This window comes from Channa argus, chromosome 15, assembly GCF_033026475.1.
Source record: "Channa argus isolate prfri chromosome 15, Channa argus male v1.0, whole genome shotgun sequence".
NCBI lineage: Eukaryota > Metazoa > Chordata > Actinopteri > Anabantiformes > Channidae > Channa > Channa argus.
In genome coordinates this window covers 8,580,081-8,597,326 of record NC_090211.1, presented here as the reverse complement: position 1 = coordinate 8,597,326, position 17,246 = coordinate 8,580,081, and the positions used below count along the sequence as shown (strand labels likewise).

At 41.6% G+C, this 17,246-nt stretch overlaps 1 protein-coding gene across 2 annotated transcripts; it reads right to left on the bottom strand.

Annotated features, from left to right (window-relative positions):
* Window positions 1-257: 257 nt before the first annotated feature.
* neurod2 (neuronal differentiation 2) lies at window positions 258-5,383 on the bottom strand. Of its 2 annotated transcripts, XM_067478285.1 has the most exons (3): window positions 4,943-5,382; window positions 3,447-3,679; window positions 258-2,516 (listed from the first exon to the last, which is right to left on the bottom strand). In XM_067478285.1, the coding sequence occupies exon 3, from the start codon at window positions 2,507-2,509 to the stop codon at window positions 1,439-1,441; it is 1,071 nt and encodes a 356-aa protein (XP_067334386.1). In that variant the 5' UTR covers window positions 2,510-2,516; window positions 3,447-3,679; window positions 4,943-5,382; the 3' UTR covers window positions 258-1,438. The 2 variants fall into 2 exon arrangements, with proteins under 2 accessions (XP_067334386.1, XP_067334387.1); XM_067478286.1 differs by lacking the exon at window positions 3,447-3,679 and having other exon boundaries at window positions 4,943-5,383.
* Window positions 5,384-17,246: the final 11,863 nt, after the last annotated feature.

The following is a 17,246-nucleotide window of genomic DNA, read 5'->3' as shown; positions in this document are numbered from 1 at the left end:
CGAGGCTCTGTTTGGGACACCTGCAGGTTTGTGGCACCAGGCCTGGTCAGGCCTGGTCATAGACTCCAATAAGACAAAGACTGGTGCAGGAATATGTTCCTTTGAAAAGCTTTAAGCCGCACCGTTTATTTTTCCGGTAGGAAATGACTAGAGCATTTAAATGGAGTATAAAATCGATCAATTTCCACTGAGGGTGTAAAAAGTCATCTTGAAAATGTATTGTATTCTACTGGTGTAAAAAAATCAGGTTGCACAGACTCATTTATTGTCATTTTATTTTACCACACAGATTGTTGAATACAAAGTTTAAAGACTTGAATTTTATGAAAAAAATGCTCAGCAACACATGGGATCCTTCATTTTCATAGACTATTAACATTATTACAAAAAACAACACAATAAATATTGCAATAATAATAATAATAATAATAATAATAATAATAATAATAATAATAAACTCAGCATACTCAGCATAGCAGATAGCAAATGAAAACAAAATTGTTGAACCAAATATTAGGATTAAATTAAAATACAGTACAATTGATTAATTAAGTGAATAAATAATAGTAAAAACTAAAATAAGAAACATGTCTGATTTCAATGTATTTCAGTTTTTTAGACGTTAAAACAGCCCATCCATTGTCAGATTCGTGTTGATTTGTGTGTGTGTGTGTGTGTGTGTGTGTGAGAGAGAGAGAGAGAGAGAGAGAGAGAGAGAGAGAGTGATTACGCGTGCGCGGGCACCCGTGCATGCAGCGACAGTGCCCATGAAACGTACAATGTCTTTCTGGGCCTTGCTGCCTTGCTTTGTGGTCTTTTTGTGTTTTGCATAGATGCGAAACGATTGATTTAATGAAAAACAGATTCTTATGAAAAAAAAAATCCAACTAGCACATTTTCGTTTGCATTTCTTTAGGTTTCATCAAATCACGATCTCACAAATCTCGCATGTAAGGGCGAGAAAATGTGATTTGCATTAGCTTGTTAAGTGATTTATGTCTAATTTCCTAAAATTAGAAATTAACCCACAACATCAGGGTGTCGCCGTAGTCAGTGATGTAGTGGTAAACTGAGGGTAAACTTTGTCCTTCAGTCATCAAAATGCAAACAACCACCAATACAATTACAGATCACATAAAAACATCAATAAATTTTAATTCCTTTATCCTCAAGGCTTGATATTATTTGTTGATTAAATTTTATATCAGCCTAGAAAACTGTATTTTGCGCAGAGTAAGATTGGGGGTTATGTGGACTACCCTCCACTACACTATAGTAAACCCAAAGTTTAGTACTGAATAAATTAAAGGAAAAAACAGCAGTGTCAACAAATGAAACACCTCTCCAGAATGCCAACATCCTGGCGGGCAAGCATATCAAAATATGTGCCATGGATAGATTGTTGATTGCAACAGGACTCACAATAGGTTTTTTAATTTTAATTGTGAAAAAACGCATTCAGTTCATCAAACACGGGGGCCCGTTCGTGGTGTAAGTGCATGTCGTGGTAAGGCAGGACGTTTTCAGAGTGAATGCCGCTCCGGGCCCCTGAAGATCCAAACACCAGGTTGGGGGCCCCAGTAGGTCTGGAGCCAGGCAGGCCGGAGTAATGCATAGAGTAATGGTACCCCTTCTCGTTGTCTGGGGAAGCAGAGCCTTGATGCTTCAGAGAAAAGTTGCCATTGATGCACAGGGGTGGGCTTAGGGGCCCCTCATACTCGGGGCTGTTATACTCCGGGGATCCGCTGCCACCGTATAGAGAGTCGTAAGCTGAGCAGTAACCGTGTGTCCTCAATGGATGCGAGTTCGAGCCCGGTTGGCAGTGGGGGCTGGACAGACGTGCACACTGATATGGGTAGGAATGCATGGAGAAAGATCCCGAGCCGTATCTCCCCCCTTCCTGACACTGCTGCTCTGTTAGGAAGTTACGGGAGTTAAGCTGCAGGCAACCAGCCACCAGGTTGGTCGTAGGCTGTGAAAGTCCTTTGCACAGAGTTTGAACGTATGACACAAGATCGGGTCTTTTTCCAGAGCGTAGTATCTCCGACAGCGCCCAGATATAGTTTTTGGCCAAACGCAGTGTCTCGATTTTGGACAGTTTTTGCGTTTTGGAGTAGCAGGGAACCACTTTACGCAGATTGTCGAGCGCAGAGTTCAGGTCGTGCATGCGGGTTCGTTCTCTTGCGTTGGCCTTTATTCGCCGCAGTTTGGACCTTTCGATCCGGGCCTGTGTCATTTTGCGCTTTTTTGGTCCCCTTTTCTTGGGCCTGTCACCCTCTGTGTCCTCTCCGTCGTCTTCTTCCTCCACCTCGTCGTCCTCATCGTCTTCACCGGCGTGTTCGGAGTGCGTCCGGCTGCCCCCTGTCAGTTCAGAGGCCTCCATGTCGTCCTGGTTGTCTTGATCCAGATCCTTGCTTTTGGAATCCTCACCTTCGCTGTCGTCTTCCCATCCAGAGTATTTCTGCACGTCGGGAAGGAGTGAGGGGTCACTAAAAAGCCTCGTCAACATTGTGGCTCTGGATGGAGACAAGCAAAAAACGAAAATTAGGCCTTAGGAGCGCAAGACACGTACATTGGGTCTATGTGGCCAATAACAAAAGAATTGGACAATAAGCATTTCTATGATAACGACTATTTAGAAAACCTAATGTGCACCACAAGCATACATTTTTTTTCACGTTTTTGCTTGTCGATATTTTTTCCTCAATCACAAAAAGTGAAAATTTAAGGAAAATAAAACATAACAATGAAATACAAAGAAACCCAGCTTTGCACTGGGTTGCAGCCAGACGGATCCCTATTTAATTTCCTGCTCTCATCTCTGTGCCCTGTCGCGTCCTCTCGCTGCGGGTCCCAGTGGCAGGGGCCACATTACAGGTCCCATGGGGGCCCCCACTTTCACTCCTCCTGACGCCCATATACAGTGCTGGCTGCATTCCAGCACTATTCATCCACACCACACACTTCTCCTCAAAGGAGGCTAATAGGATTTTATTTAATTAATAGGCTCCGTTTAAAGTCACGCTGATCATTAAATTAAGACCTATAAACATATACTAACCGAGGCTGTAAGAAAGGTTTTGAGAACAATTTCATATCATGGTCTAGCAACATAACAAGAGGAGCTCGTTAACACATTAAAAAAAGTTTTATTAAGTACAAGAACGACAGAAGCAGCAGCAACAACCCCAACAAAAACAACTACTACTACTACTATTACTACTACTACTACTACTACTACTAATAATAATAATAATAATAATAACAATAATAATAATAATAATAATAATAATGGTCAAAAATAATGTTCGAAAAATACCTCAAAATCAAACCTTTTGGTTTAGATTAACCAACTAAAATTGAACTGATGGCAACCTGTTTATATTACCTATCAAGAAAATATGCTGATTGATAGATCTGAAAAAGGAAAATACGGATCAGCCTACCACTTGGTTAGTGAATGCAGTTCCATCCCAGTAATGAAAGTCGAGGTGATCTCTGACAGCTTCAGTAAGGGTCCAAATGCTTCCTCCTTAACATGCTTCCCTTCCATTACTGCACTACAGCAGCAGACAGACTTGCATCCCTTAGTAAGGTAGGCTGTGATGGTTGGTTAATTATCTCGGGGGGTGTGCCAGGGGCAAAATCTAGTTTTTAAATCTCAGGCTCAGGAGGTTTGCTCAATTAGAAGAAAAAACACAACAACGTTTAATTAACAGACCATGCAGCTTACACGAAATGGATTTCACACATAATTCAGTATGCACGAGTGCATGATTTCAAAGCCCGTTTTTTAGTCAGCGATAGCCCTTTACAGATGGAAATCGCTTGTATCCTTTTAGCCCTCGTTAAATATAAAAATCACAGCTCAATACTACATGTTCCAAAGCTCTGCATTAACTCCACTGTATTAGCACCGACCGCGGCTTAAACAATGCTATGTAAAGACAGATTGTTGAAGATAAAATTAGACAAACAGAAATAAATCATTCCTGCACACTGCCTGTCACAGCCAATGGCGTTGTCCCACCCTTTCATTTGCTCCGAGATTGAACGTGCAAATCATCGACAAAATCATCAATAAATCTCCCATTAAGACTGAGGACGTCCTTCCTTCAGGCAGCAGAGCTGATATAAAAAATCCCACACTGATTTTTTTTCCTGCTACTCATTGTCTTTTGTTTCTCTGATTGAAGCTCCAGACGCAGGGGTCTCTAAATAAAATTAGTGTCCAATATGATCCATTTGCAGCCAGTGCGCGGCTATAAGGCGCTACTCCAATCCTCAGGACTGCTCCCTGTAAATAATCCTGGACGAGTGAAACTGGGACCACGGGAGACGCTAGGCGTTTGACTCGATGGTTGTATTTGATCTTAGCTTTTATAATCCTGGTAGATTTGGATGTCAAAAGTTGAAGGGCACACACATAGGCGCGCACACAGGGCACGCACGCACACTTTATCACACAGAGAAAGATAGATAGATAGTAATAGAAGGAGAGAATAAGAGAGAAGGAGAAAGAGAGAGAGAGAGAGAGCGCTATTTGTGTACGCGTCCATACGGTAATCGCCCCAAAACAACAACAAAAAAAGACAAACATAGAAAATTGTTGTATATGCATTTGTCACACTTTTGCAAAAACGGGTTTCAAATTATGCCATCGCCAGAGCACACACTGTAAAGAGTCTACATATGGTGGATCGATATGAACATACCCGAGCAAAGTCACTAAAGGCGACTATACATCGAATTTCCAGATAGATAAATGTGCTTTAATTTACCACAAAAGGCTGATAAAAGTATATCAGAACTATAAATGAACAGCTTGCAATAATACGCATCTGTTCATCCGTTTATTCGATTAATTTTCTCCTCCATTTTGGAAAAGGCACTTCAGCCTCCAATTTTTTTTAGGGGGGTCGTTGTTTATGTTCCAACTTACCTCGGCTCGAGCTCTTCACAATGGATGGGAGGGAAAAAAACACGCTCTCGAGTTTCAGACCATCTTCAAGGACCGCACGAGTTAGCGAGGCAACGCTCCCTGTCAATGTACGGATGCAGACAGCGCGCGTCTTTCTTTCACTGGAGCTGATGGCTTGTTTAGTGGTGCCTCTCTCCCGGCGCGTGCACTTGAATAACTGGAGCTTGTGAACGAACGTGCGTCTTGGCCTGTCTGTGTGTATATGTGTGAGTGGGTAAGTGAGCATGCATGCATGTGTTTGTATGTATATGCATGTGTGTGAGTGAGTGCGCGTGTGGCCACCGTGAGCTACCGGAGACGGGGTTACATACCAGTTAAGGCTGTGATGCCAGCGCCCATATGGCTGGCACGTCACCGGCAAGAGCCATCACATGAGAGCACGGTGATTGACATGCGCCCGCATTCAGAGAGATTTGCCCTCCCGGGGGAAGAGAGCGAGAGGGAGAGACAGAGGGAGCGAGAGAGAGAGAGAGGGAGAGAGGGAGGAGGAGGTAGAGGAGGTGGTGGAGGAGGAGGAGAAGGAGGAGGAGGGCTCCGCCATCTGTCACCGGCGCTCACACAGCCAGAAAAAAGGAGGAAAAACAGAAGAGAGAGGGAGAAAATAAAATGGTGGAACAACAAAACTCATCACTGTTGACCTGTGCTGCTTCTTCAAGGGGTGTAGAGTATTTTTTTAATCAAACCTGTAAATTTCCTGATTCTCTTCCAGACTCACCAGTCAAGGTTTAATACGATTTAGGGGCTAGCTTTACAGATATTTCAGCTGTCACTATGAGGACAATTATAGTAGGTAAAAATACAACTAAGTTTGATGAGTTAAGTGCATTTTGTTGCATATCTTATGATTCTAACTCAGAGCTTATCACGATTACTTCTCAGGGTCACTCTTCATTGTCCAAGAAATTCTAATATGGATTGAGTTACAACCAAGTGGAGCTACAAAAATATACACAAACAAACAGTAATAGAATATAAAGACTCCATTCTCATTCATCAGTTTAAAAAGGAAACACAATACTTTGTAAAAGTCCAATTGTAAAATTACACCAGTTACCTTTTCAGAAAATGAAAGGTGTTTTAGTTGCAGAGTTTACCCTTCACTACATCTCTGGTTCACAAACAGGGTGAGCGCAGGGGGATGGGGATGCATTATAAGTACATTAAGGCCGTGGAACAGAAGGCATATTGTTTATTTATTTACCTAATTGGATCAAATTATGCTTCCATGTATTCAGAGGAACGACAACCAAAACCAATTGTGATTTGTTCTGACTCTTGTGGGTATAACACTGGGCAAAGATGACCCACTTGCTAAATATGCAAATGAGCCAGATTTAAAGGTATAATATTACATGGGCATCTGCTTCATTCATGGCGTGTGTCACTACAGTATATGTGTTTATAGACTGATGCTCATCTGATTAAGTGTAAAGATCAAATGTTTACTGGTAGCTGTATCTGAATGTGTGAGGCTTGCCAGAGCTACTACTAGTGTTTCCAGTGCGCAGAATGAGGGGCGCCTGCAAGGGAGACTATCAGAGAGAGAGGCAAAAGGGACATAGAGACACAGTGACAGAAAGGATGATAGAGAGAGTGAGACCCAGGTGTGCAGGGCCACTAGGGATGTATGAAAAATGAGGAGGAAGGGGGTGTAGCTGTAGATGACAGGGAATTGGTGCTGGTAGGAGCCGGCAGAAGTGCCCAAGATTTAGGAGGAATGTTGGCACATCACTGGTGTGGATGTAATTCCTCACCACCAGCATCTGTATAGCATTATCTGTCCCAGTGCATTGTGTCCATCCCTACTCAGAGATCTCTCTATTTAGCAGACATTAGTGGAGTTAATGTGGGAGAAATGAGCTTGATGACCACCAAGTCCAACTTGGCACAAGTTCCCCCTGGGCTGAGGGAACTGGGACCCAAAGGCTGAGAAATAGCTGATTGAAGCTCATCATGTCCTTGGGCCTGGATCACCCCTACATCTCCTCTGCTGCCACAACCAAGGGAGCACTTGGGGTGTTGCAGGGTCATCCCTAGGGTCACCAGTATTGTGGCAGCTGTGACTAGGGAGCTGCTTATTCACTAATGTGTCTCATCCCTTATGGGATGATGGGATGGTAACCTGGCACTACCCCAAACCATGGTGAGGTGAATGTGTCACTGTGTGTGTGTGTGTGTGTGCATGTGTGTGTGTTTTTGTGTGTGTGTGTGGTAGTGGAGGAGGAGGAGGAGTAGTGGGGCATTGAAATTCACTGCCAGCCAAAATGGTGCCCTATTCTACCTCAGCTGATGAGGTGGGGAGATGCGAGTGCTGCAGCCAATGGGGACTGATGCTTCTCAACAAGTCCCAAACAACCTCCAGGTCACCTTGCCAAAGTAAATGCTAAATGTCAACAGCATGGCTTTAGCCAGCACTGGGCTCAAGGCGACTTCAATCAGGAAGGCTTTGATCTGATATTGGAACGCTGGAGGAAAGCTTGTTTGGAATTATGATATTTTAGAATGAGTGTGCATCATGTTTGATTGTGGATTAGTTATAAGTAAAGGCCACCTGCTCCACTTTTCAATAGCTGAACACACATAATCATAATGCAAAACTGAAGTTGTTTCCTCTTAAGATATAAAAATGTTCATCACTCTTTCTTTCTCTGTAGTCAAATGGCCACCCACAATACTGTTTTAAATTCATAAAGCCACAACTCCATACCATTGTCATCTTGGCACCTTCCCCATCATTTCTTCTCAGTGTCAGCGATGCGAGGTGATGACCTGCACTTCACTTTCTTTCTGGAATAAGTGCAAACTTCTGCTACTGCAAATATGAAATACAGCACACATGCAAACACACACACACACACACACACACACACAAACACACACCCACACACACACAGACACTTCCACCCCCACCAAACTCACGGACCCCATCTGCACTCTCTTCTCTCCAGCCCCCTAATTGCATATGCACAAATGCAAATGCCTATTAATTAATTACTTGACTAATTAGTGCAGTGGTATTTTAGAGCGATAAATCAAGTGGAGATGGGGCCGAGGACGGCAGGGCAGGAGGAGGGCTGTGCAGAGCATCAACAATGAACCCACACCAGAGGGAGTGCTCCTACTGTAGAAGTCCTGTGTGTGGCTGGGAGTATGTTTTGAAGAGGCTGTGCACATTGGAGCTTCTCAAGTAAAGCACTGTATAAAACTGCTGAAGAGCCAGAAGAGGAGACTGAGTAAGGTGAGTACATTATGGAAGAGGAGGTGAGAAAAGTAGAGAAAAAGAAGAGATTTAGGTTGCAAATGAGATATGACCTCTGCTCTACCAACTGTAGTGTTTCCTGGCATGTGGCCAAGCGTGGAAGCTCATTGCACCTATTTTTTAAAAAGGAAAAAACTTCAGCTACATACTATGACTGCTCCTATTGATGCATATTTATACTGATATTGTAAACCTTGTAGAATAGTTCAGCGAGCATAACAGTTGGCATCGTGTACGCAGTGATACTGATGTGATAATTGTGGCATCTGTGATTGGGAGGTGAATAATTCTGGCAGCCATGGTAAGCTGTGTATCTATGTGTGTGTGTGTGTGTGTGTGTGTGTGTCTGTGTGTGTGTATGTTTGTGCCTGTAGGTGTGCCAGGCCCCCACCATAGGTACCCATGGAGATGTCCGGACTGAAATATTCATTCTTGTTTGCTCGCCCAGACAGTGTGGTCCTAATTGCAGCATCAGAAAGCTCCACCTCTCCCTCTTGTCTGGCTTGGCTGCAGCGAAGAAAAACTCATCTGGGAAAAGGATGCCTGTGTGAGTATGTGTAAGTAGGTGTGTGTGTGCACTTGTACATCTGCACTCCTTTCTGGGGTTGGTAGGTTTGTGCTTTGCTCGCTCATCCCTCTCTTTCTCACTCATTCACAAACACAGCACACAAGCCACATTTACGAGGAGGGGTTTTTGTCATCGGTCTGTTAAATTCATTCATTTAATTTACCTGCATGTGACATTCTCTGCATATTATAACTTCCCTTCATGCCTCGTTCACTCTGTTTGTGTTGGGGTGACTATTGATCTCTCTGTGAACATGTCTGTCTGTGGATCTGTCTGTGTGTGAGGCTCTGGAGTTTTTTCATCAGTTCCTGTGCCAACCCAACCCGTGCCTGGCCAAGCTGAACCATCTTGTGGGATTTTTGGCTTTTAATTATAGTAAGAGAGGATTAATTATGGCAGTGGAAACAAGGGGCCATGCATTATTGATGCTATGAGTGAAGGGCTGGAGGGGGTAGAGGGTGCTAATTAAATCACTGCCCTACTGCCATGTCCTCGTCTGTCTCTGCCTTCACCATGTCTTCCACCTGCTACATCTCCAACATACACACCACCCTACTTTACTCCTCAGACTCACTCAAACATATATACACACATATGATGTCACTCAATCAAACACCCATACCTCTGTTGTCAGGTTTTACATTAATCTTTTCTCTTCTGTCTGCTAACTTTTCCCCCAGTCCTAGCTCAGTAAACTCTCCAAATCAAAGTTAAAAAATGTCTTCCATTCATCCAAAGCTCTTTACCTTTTAATCTTTTCAGGAGTCTCCCACCAGTAAAATGGTTCTTTCACTTTCCAGGACATTGGCCATGTATAATATGGCTTTCTTTCTGTCTCTGTAGTGTCTTGGTTTGCACTCTGCAAAATCGTTTTGAGAGTTAATCCATCTATTCAGTGTCTCTCAGCAATGACATGTTTTATATTAACATTCATCATAAATGCGCACACCAGTTTCAATATCTATCCCTTTTAGGTGAGCTCTACTGATCATCATGGGATGTCCGTTTTTAAAGAGTGGAGTGTAACAATAGACTGCCATCTACTGGAATTAATAGAGAACTGTCATGTTTCCTCATACATACCATAGCCAATATGGTAAAAATAGTGGTCTACACATCTACTTTCCAGTCTGATGCTGCTAACAGTATAGCTGAGGAGGTAATCCCCTTTATTTCATGTGCAGCTCTCAATGCCCATTTCTGAAGCAAGTTGTCTTAGGTGTAGGGCATGAGGGGTTTAAGAAAATCTTAGATATAATGGGTTTGTGTCCAATTGTGGGTACAAAAAAAAGACATTCGTTTGTTGCTATAGACCAATAACAAACAACAGACTGTTAAATTAAAAGGTAATCACAGTATACTCATTCAAATAGCTTTGGGAAAAAATGCCTTTAATATGAAAAACCTAGAGATCCCCATTTTCAAAGTTGTGTCTGGATGGGGCTGAAGTGAATATTAGAATATAGAGAATATTCTTTTATAGTCCCTTCCCAAAGTATTGCAATATATGATCAGTTGCTTTCAGCTTGTCCCTTCAGGGGTCGCCACAGCAGAATGTGTTCCGTACATTGATTTGAGTTTTAAGTTTTTACACCAGATGCCCTTCCCACCACAGCCCTCCCATTTTTATCCATGCTAGGGACCGGCATTGCCTGGGAGGCCCCACACCTGGTGAGGTGGGATTCAAACCCGCGGCCTTCCGCATCCCAACCCAATGCTTTACAACTGAGTCACCAGGCCCCCTCTTGAAAGAATAGGAATGACAAGGCTTATTTGTTTGTGTTTTGTGTACATTTAAGACATTTGGGTTTACTTCAAAGGATGAACATAATTAAAAGTTCAGATCTTCAGGTTTTATTTCCTGATATTTAAATACCAATATTGTAAACAGCATAAAAACATAACACTTTTTATTATTAGATCAAAATAAGTGACAAAAATAACAGTTTTAAAGTGAATCGAATAAATTAAATGCATATTCAACTGGGTCTCCTAACAATAAGGTTTGATGCATTTTTCTGTAAATTGGCAGACAAAATGTTTATGTACATTAATGAATTCATTCAGCGGCTTCCATTGTAAGTGACCAGGTAAGTGGCCAGGATGACATGTACAGTACATGTCATCCTGGCCTAGGTTGTAGTTACAGGACCGCAACAGCAGATGGTGTGCAGACATCCTTAATCGCAATGTAGCAATAAATGTTTTGCTGAACCTTCTGAGCAGCTTTCCCAGGTGCATCTGTCTATGGCAGTTTATGCAGAGCAGTGTTTATTGTGTAACGTTATTTTAACCAGTGGAGGGGATAAGTGAGGAGTCAAGTGAGGTGATGACTGACAGGCAGTGCTCTCTCACGCCTCTCTCTGTGCCCTGAACAGAAATACTGGAACACCTGTTGTAACGTACAAAGTATCTCATTGATCCAAATTAATGGAATTGTGAGGCTTGTCCCTAAAATTCCCAGTGAAGGTATTGGCTTATTACTGCTACAGCACCTGGCAGGTAGAGAGAATTAGGTAGTGTGAAAGATGAGTTGACTCTAATGATAATGAACAATACATAAGCATCACCCTTTGCTTTTCTCAATAGGGTTTCTTCTTGTTTTTTAAGCTCTAAATGATTAAGAATACATATGCAGAATTCATTTGGTCTATGTAGCAGGTCTTGAGCCATTTGTCAGGGGTTTGAGGGGCTAGTGAATTACACTGAGCTCCCCATAACATTGCGTGATACTAAATGCCCTGTTTAGGAGTGGATAGAATTTCCCGGTCTGTTATTGGACCTATCTAAAGTATGTGTCTGTGCGTGTGTGTGTCTGTACATTGCACATGTCACACATTTTGTACAGCACGTCCCCAATATCAGGCTTGTTGTTATCAAGCTTGATATTCGCGGGCTGCAAGTGTGATCTATTTTCAGGAGGTTTTTCCAAGTAACGTACCAGGCTTAATTAAAAATACAAACAAAGACAGACACCCACAGGGGGTATTAAAATTGACAAATGTGTCATAGGAAGGCTATTACATAATATACATGACTTAATGTGTTAATGAAAGATCGTATATTAACACAATAATTAAGGACACTGGAAATGTCAAAATCAGTATACACATGTAAAAAAGTAAAATAATAGCGATGTTTTTCTTTGTGTGTAAATGAGTTACATATTGTGTTGTAGAATATCCATTTGGTTTCCAATTAGAGCTATTTGTTCTACTTGTCAGTATGTCAGCAATGTGATGACATTTTGTTAATATGACAGACAGCCCAGGGATTTTGCAGAACAATGCCTGGCTGTTCTGATACCTCTACATTCATAGATTTTAAAGCTTACCTGACAATGTGTCTGTCTAGTAATCCAAACAGACAAAGAGACGCTTGCTAATGTTAATAGTGCAACATTTTATACAATTACACAGTTGATTAATTTGACATGGTGGTACTTATTACAGTGTTTACCTTCTACATATTTCAGACACTCGAACATCTTTAATTTAACTAAATAGTCTCATTGAACTATAAATGATGAAAATGAGTAAATATTTCGAATTGCCTTACTGAAAATGTCGTTAGAAGTGTGAAAAAAAAAGATTTACTGGTACCCTAAATCAGGTTTTCTAGTGCTCTATTCCAGGCAGAATAAACAGTTGTGATCCTAAATTTATAAACAAAAATGGGCATGATTGTATAACAATGATTTATTTATTAGAAATAATGTCTTTGTATAGCATTTTTCCTTAACCCTGTCCTTTGCCTTTGTAAACTCTTCACACATAATTGACTAGCAGTGTGTTGGAGACATTCCTGACTCGTGTCAATCTATCCTCCTCTTTCCCAGATCTGCAATGACTTCCTTGGACATTCCCAATGTACTGTGTGTTGGTCATTCGAGCAAGTCTTAGTCTTATTCAACATAAACGCCACACTTCTTTCTACCCCTTGCTTCTAAAGTGAATGGGGACTGCCACTTCACATAAATACCCATAACAGAGGATTAGGGTCACATGGTAGGGCCAAGGGTGAGAATTGGGACTGGGCCTAAATGAGGCCTGTGCTTGCAGTTATCATCTACTAAAGATACCTTTTTAAAGCAATTCTGTCCTAGCATAAAGAAAACAAAATCAATGAAACCATTCAAATGCTGATATTGATATCATGTCTATCACGTCTATCTGCCAGTGACTTTAAGAAACAGACTGAATAACAACCTTGAGGAGTAGAGTCAGTGGACAATATTGAGAGAAACTGTCTCATTAAGGGCTAGCAACCCAAACTGCAAGAGCCACAAAACCACTACAGAGAGACATACCTACAGTATGAGTGCCCAAGAAGGGGGAGGGATAAGCATGCTAAACAGATAAACATGATTGCAATAACTCAAGCAAACAAACAGATGACTATGGAAGCCATCTGCATATGCAGCAAGGTCTAGAGATCACCCCATACTGTGCACAACTCCTAAGCTCAACAAATCTCCTGAAAGCAGACAAAGCACTCAAAGGTTGTGTGGTGAATTAAGAGGTAGTGTGGTATCAGATTGACAAGGATATGAGGGCAGCCCTTGAATCAACATCAAAAGGGATGAGTTGACCAAAAGCTCCAGGCAGTCACTGTCAGCTACTGGTAAACGTCACGTGAAACCAACATGAGACATGATTTAACCAGCTGAAAGGTAAGATAAGAACAGTTTAAGAAGACGCAACAAACAACAGGCTCATTGGCACAGGAGGGGACGTTAAACGTGTCTTTATGGTGAATCCATTTGAATTCACTAAGAAGCCGCTTTAGCAAAAGCAAAGCAAACAACTTATCATGTTTAAAGGGCGACACCTACAGCAACAGAAGTAAGACAAACTGGAGCAACGCCTGGGGTTGATAACGCCACTAAAACTCATCACCCAATGTAACAACAAGGTGAAGTAATAGAAGTGGTCAGAGCAGCCTGAACCATTTCAGTCCCAGGTTAAAGTGAAGTCCCCAACAGTATGTAAAAGCATTGGCCAAAGCTTGTGGAATGAATGGGGAAGCTGTTCATAGTTGTTTGGTGGAGGGGAGATGTCACCAATCAATGCAGATAGCATGCAGAAGGAAGGAATGCTAGAGACGTCTAACAGTTCAGAACCTTTTCTCTCCTCAACAAGTAAGGCAAGAGCTTTAATATTACACAGCAGTGCAGAATGGGGTTGTTCCTGAGGTCCCAGGTTGCATTGGGTACACAGGAGTGACCACACATCTGCCTTCCAGATCAGCTAGAGGCAGAACAGAGAATCACAATGCGTTTGAGCAAATCCACGAGGTGGTAGAGACTGCACTGACGAGACATCATTTCCAATAGATCAAAGAACTAATTCTAGAATATTACAACAACTGCAGTTTGAGTCACCCTAGCGATAGTCTCCCTCACAACTAGCACTGTTTTTCCTTGAGAGATGTCCAGATGTTGTCGGTGTCAGAGAAGCCCATGAAGAGCTTGACCAAAATCTTTGAAAGACACAGACTGCAAGAATACATATAATTGCAAGAATATAAAAGCTTGAATGGAATCTTACCAAAACTTGTTTTTCCTCTTTTGATCTATGAAGTTTAATTGTCTACTTTGGTGAGTTTTGCAAGAATTATCAGCCAGTTCATATGCAGTTATCTTGGCCTACCCAAGAATCTGTATGGGTGTCTCAGCATGCTGCAGCTGCTTTTAGAATACTGGTGAAAGATTTTAAACTATTCAATGCCTGTTATGTAATGGTGTACAGAGATGCAGACCCCAAGGTCTCAGCAGAAGGCATCAAAGTAAGTATGGTACGGGAAGGAAGTGGTGAGCAAAAGAGGCAGTGGACCAGGCAGAGGAACAACTGTGGCACAACATCCTGGCGAAATTTGCAGCTGCTGGAGGAGGTGGGCACCCACCCAACTCCTTGTTTGACAAGGCACAAAGGAAGAAGAGGGCATTGGCTGGTCCTAGACAAAGTATGCACAGAAGCTATGCATTGCAAGGAAGAGGGTTTTACCCCCCAGGAAGAGCTGAATGGGAGCAGCATGATGGTGGAGTGGTTAGTACTTCCACCTCACAGCTAGATGGTCCCGAGTTTGAATCCCTGGTTGGCTGCAGTTCTCCCTATACATCTGGGGGTTTTCTCTGGGTACTCCAGTCTCCTACCATAATTGGTGACTCTAAATTGTTTGTATGTTGTGAATGTTTGTCGGTGTATGTCTCTCTGTGTTCAGTCAACTGGCAACCTGTCCAGCATGTGCCATGTTTCTCGCCAAATTGCCTGGGATAAGCTCCAACCTCTATGACCCTGAACAAGAGGAGTGGTTAAGTTAATGGGTGGATGGAAGACTACCTAGATGTATGGCAGATCTTTATATTGCTGTGTATTTTTGTCAGATTGTGATTGTGAGCATTTTTGGAATTATGAATTGTTTGGGAGTCTCAAATTAAAGCTGACCATCTTTACGTTTACTGTGCCAGACTTACACTTGCTTGTCTAGTCTGTTTGACTGTTTTTATCTTTTTTCCATTTTTATCTTGGCTTGATTCAGTTATAGAAAACAAATAATTGAATTGATTACATGCTTTATTGGCTAAATGTAAAAATTTGGACAAACTGGTTCCAAATGTGCTAAACTGGTTAGTATATGCAAATATATCTTGAGATCAACTAAAGATAGTTGCTGCCATAATAATTTTTCAGCGATCTAAAATCCTTTGTGTGTGACCACATGTCAGTGTTTTGATGTCTAGTGTTTTTTCATATGAAGTGGAGGGGAATTTCAACTGTTACACCCCCTGAAGTCCAATTTTTGGCTGTGTCCGAAATACCCCCTTTAATCATTCCCCACTCCCAATATAATGTACTCTATCTTCACACAATATTGAGCAGTTAATTGACATTGAGGACATCATTACAAACAGCTATTTTATTGACAATACAGTAATTTTCTCATCTCAAAAAACGGGGAGCATTGCATTGTGGGATACTTTGAGTGAATTAGAAAGTGGATAGATTAAGTAGGGGATAATTTCGGACACAGCCTCTGACTCAGAAAGTGAACTTTACAAATCTCAACTTCAAAAATAACGATGGCTATTCTGCTCACTGAAAGTAGTCAAAGTAGTAATATACTGTTTGATACTTTCATACAGACAATGATGCCTGGGGACATGTTGCTATGGTGCATGTATGCGAAATATAATGCATAACGCATTGTTAATAACTGGTCTTGCTAACAGTTGCTAACAATAGTAAACCTGGATACAAATAATATTGTTATGGTTAACACGGTTTGGTGTACAGGAACAAGGTGAACTTGAATGTGACGTCATTCCCTACTCAGATTTAGTTAATGGAATGCAGTATCTGTTGCTGTCTGGGTTATATTTCTTTATCTCAAAACAGACCGCCACCTCCTTGCATTGTTTAAATGCTAGGCAAGTCTCTGTGCGTATCAAATTTGTGTGGTGTGTACCACAGTGTACCAGACTTGAAACTTTCAGCCAGAGAGGGCAGTAAATCACTACTTTCCAGCATTTTTAAAAATATTCTAAACATTTGCTATGGGGCGTATGTAAGGTATAGGTTTTTCCTACTTTTACCCATATCGATATTCCCCCTTCCTTTTATATTGTAGTATTTTGTAACAGATCAAAATTTTCACTTATGTAATGCTTGAAATATTCAAACCATTCCACTTGTAGGTACTCAGTCACCACAAAGAGGATGGGGAGAGGTTTATTTGGCTGATATTCAGTCATTGTGTTGCTGCTATCAACAACCTGACACCAGCTAATCAGCTTGTTTACATAATAGTAATAATGCAGTTCTCTGAATGGAGTTCCCGCACACCAAAAACATGTTCAGCATAGAACATAGAGATCAGGTTGAGTCCTGTGTTTATTTGTTTACACGCATAACAAATGCACGCAACAGCACCTATTCAGGAACAGGGATTTCAAAACTCTAATATGAGGCCTCTCTAAATCTTAAATAATGTTATAAACAAATTCCTTAATTTAATTAATGCATTATCACATCAAAAAAAATTACTCAATCACTGGTTTCATTACAAGCTGGAATTCTGTGGTTTGTAGTCAGTCTGCCTCTTAAAGAGAGCCTATTACACATTCTTCATGAAACATTGTCTAATTCCCCCGTAACTCACTACAAGTTATGCGAGCACTTTAGAATCAAGTGGGAGCAATTGACAGAAAAAATCTTATTTTTTGAAACATTTAACAACTATGTAAACAGCTTGTATTTTGGTCAGCCTCAGCAGCCGCGTCCTAAAACCAAACCATGACATTCAGCGTAAGAAATGCAACGAGTTACTACCTGTAGGCATGTGGAAGTTCTGCTTTGGAGGAGGGGCTTTGTAGAAGAGTCAAACTCCCAGGCAAACCCTTTAACATCAACCACCCACCCATTCACTCCCATTTGAAA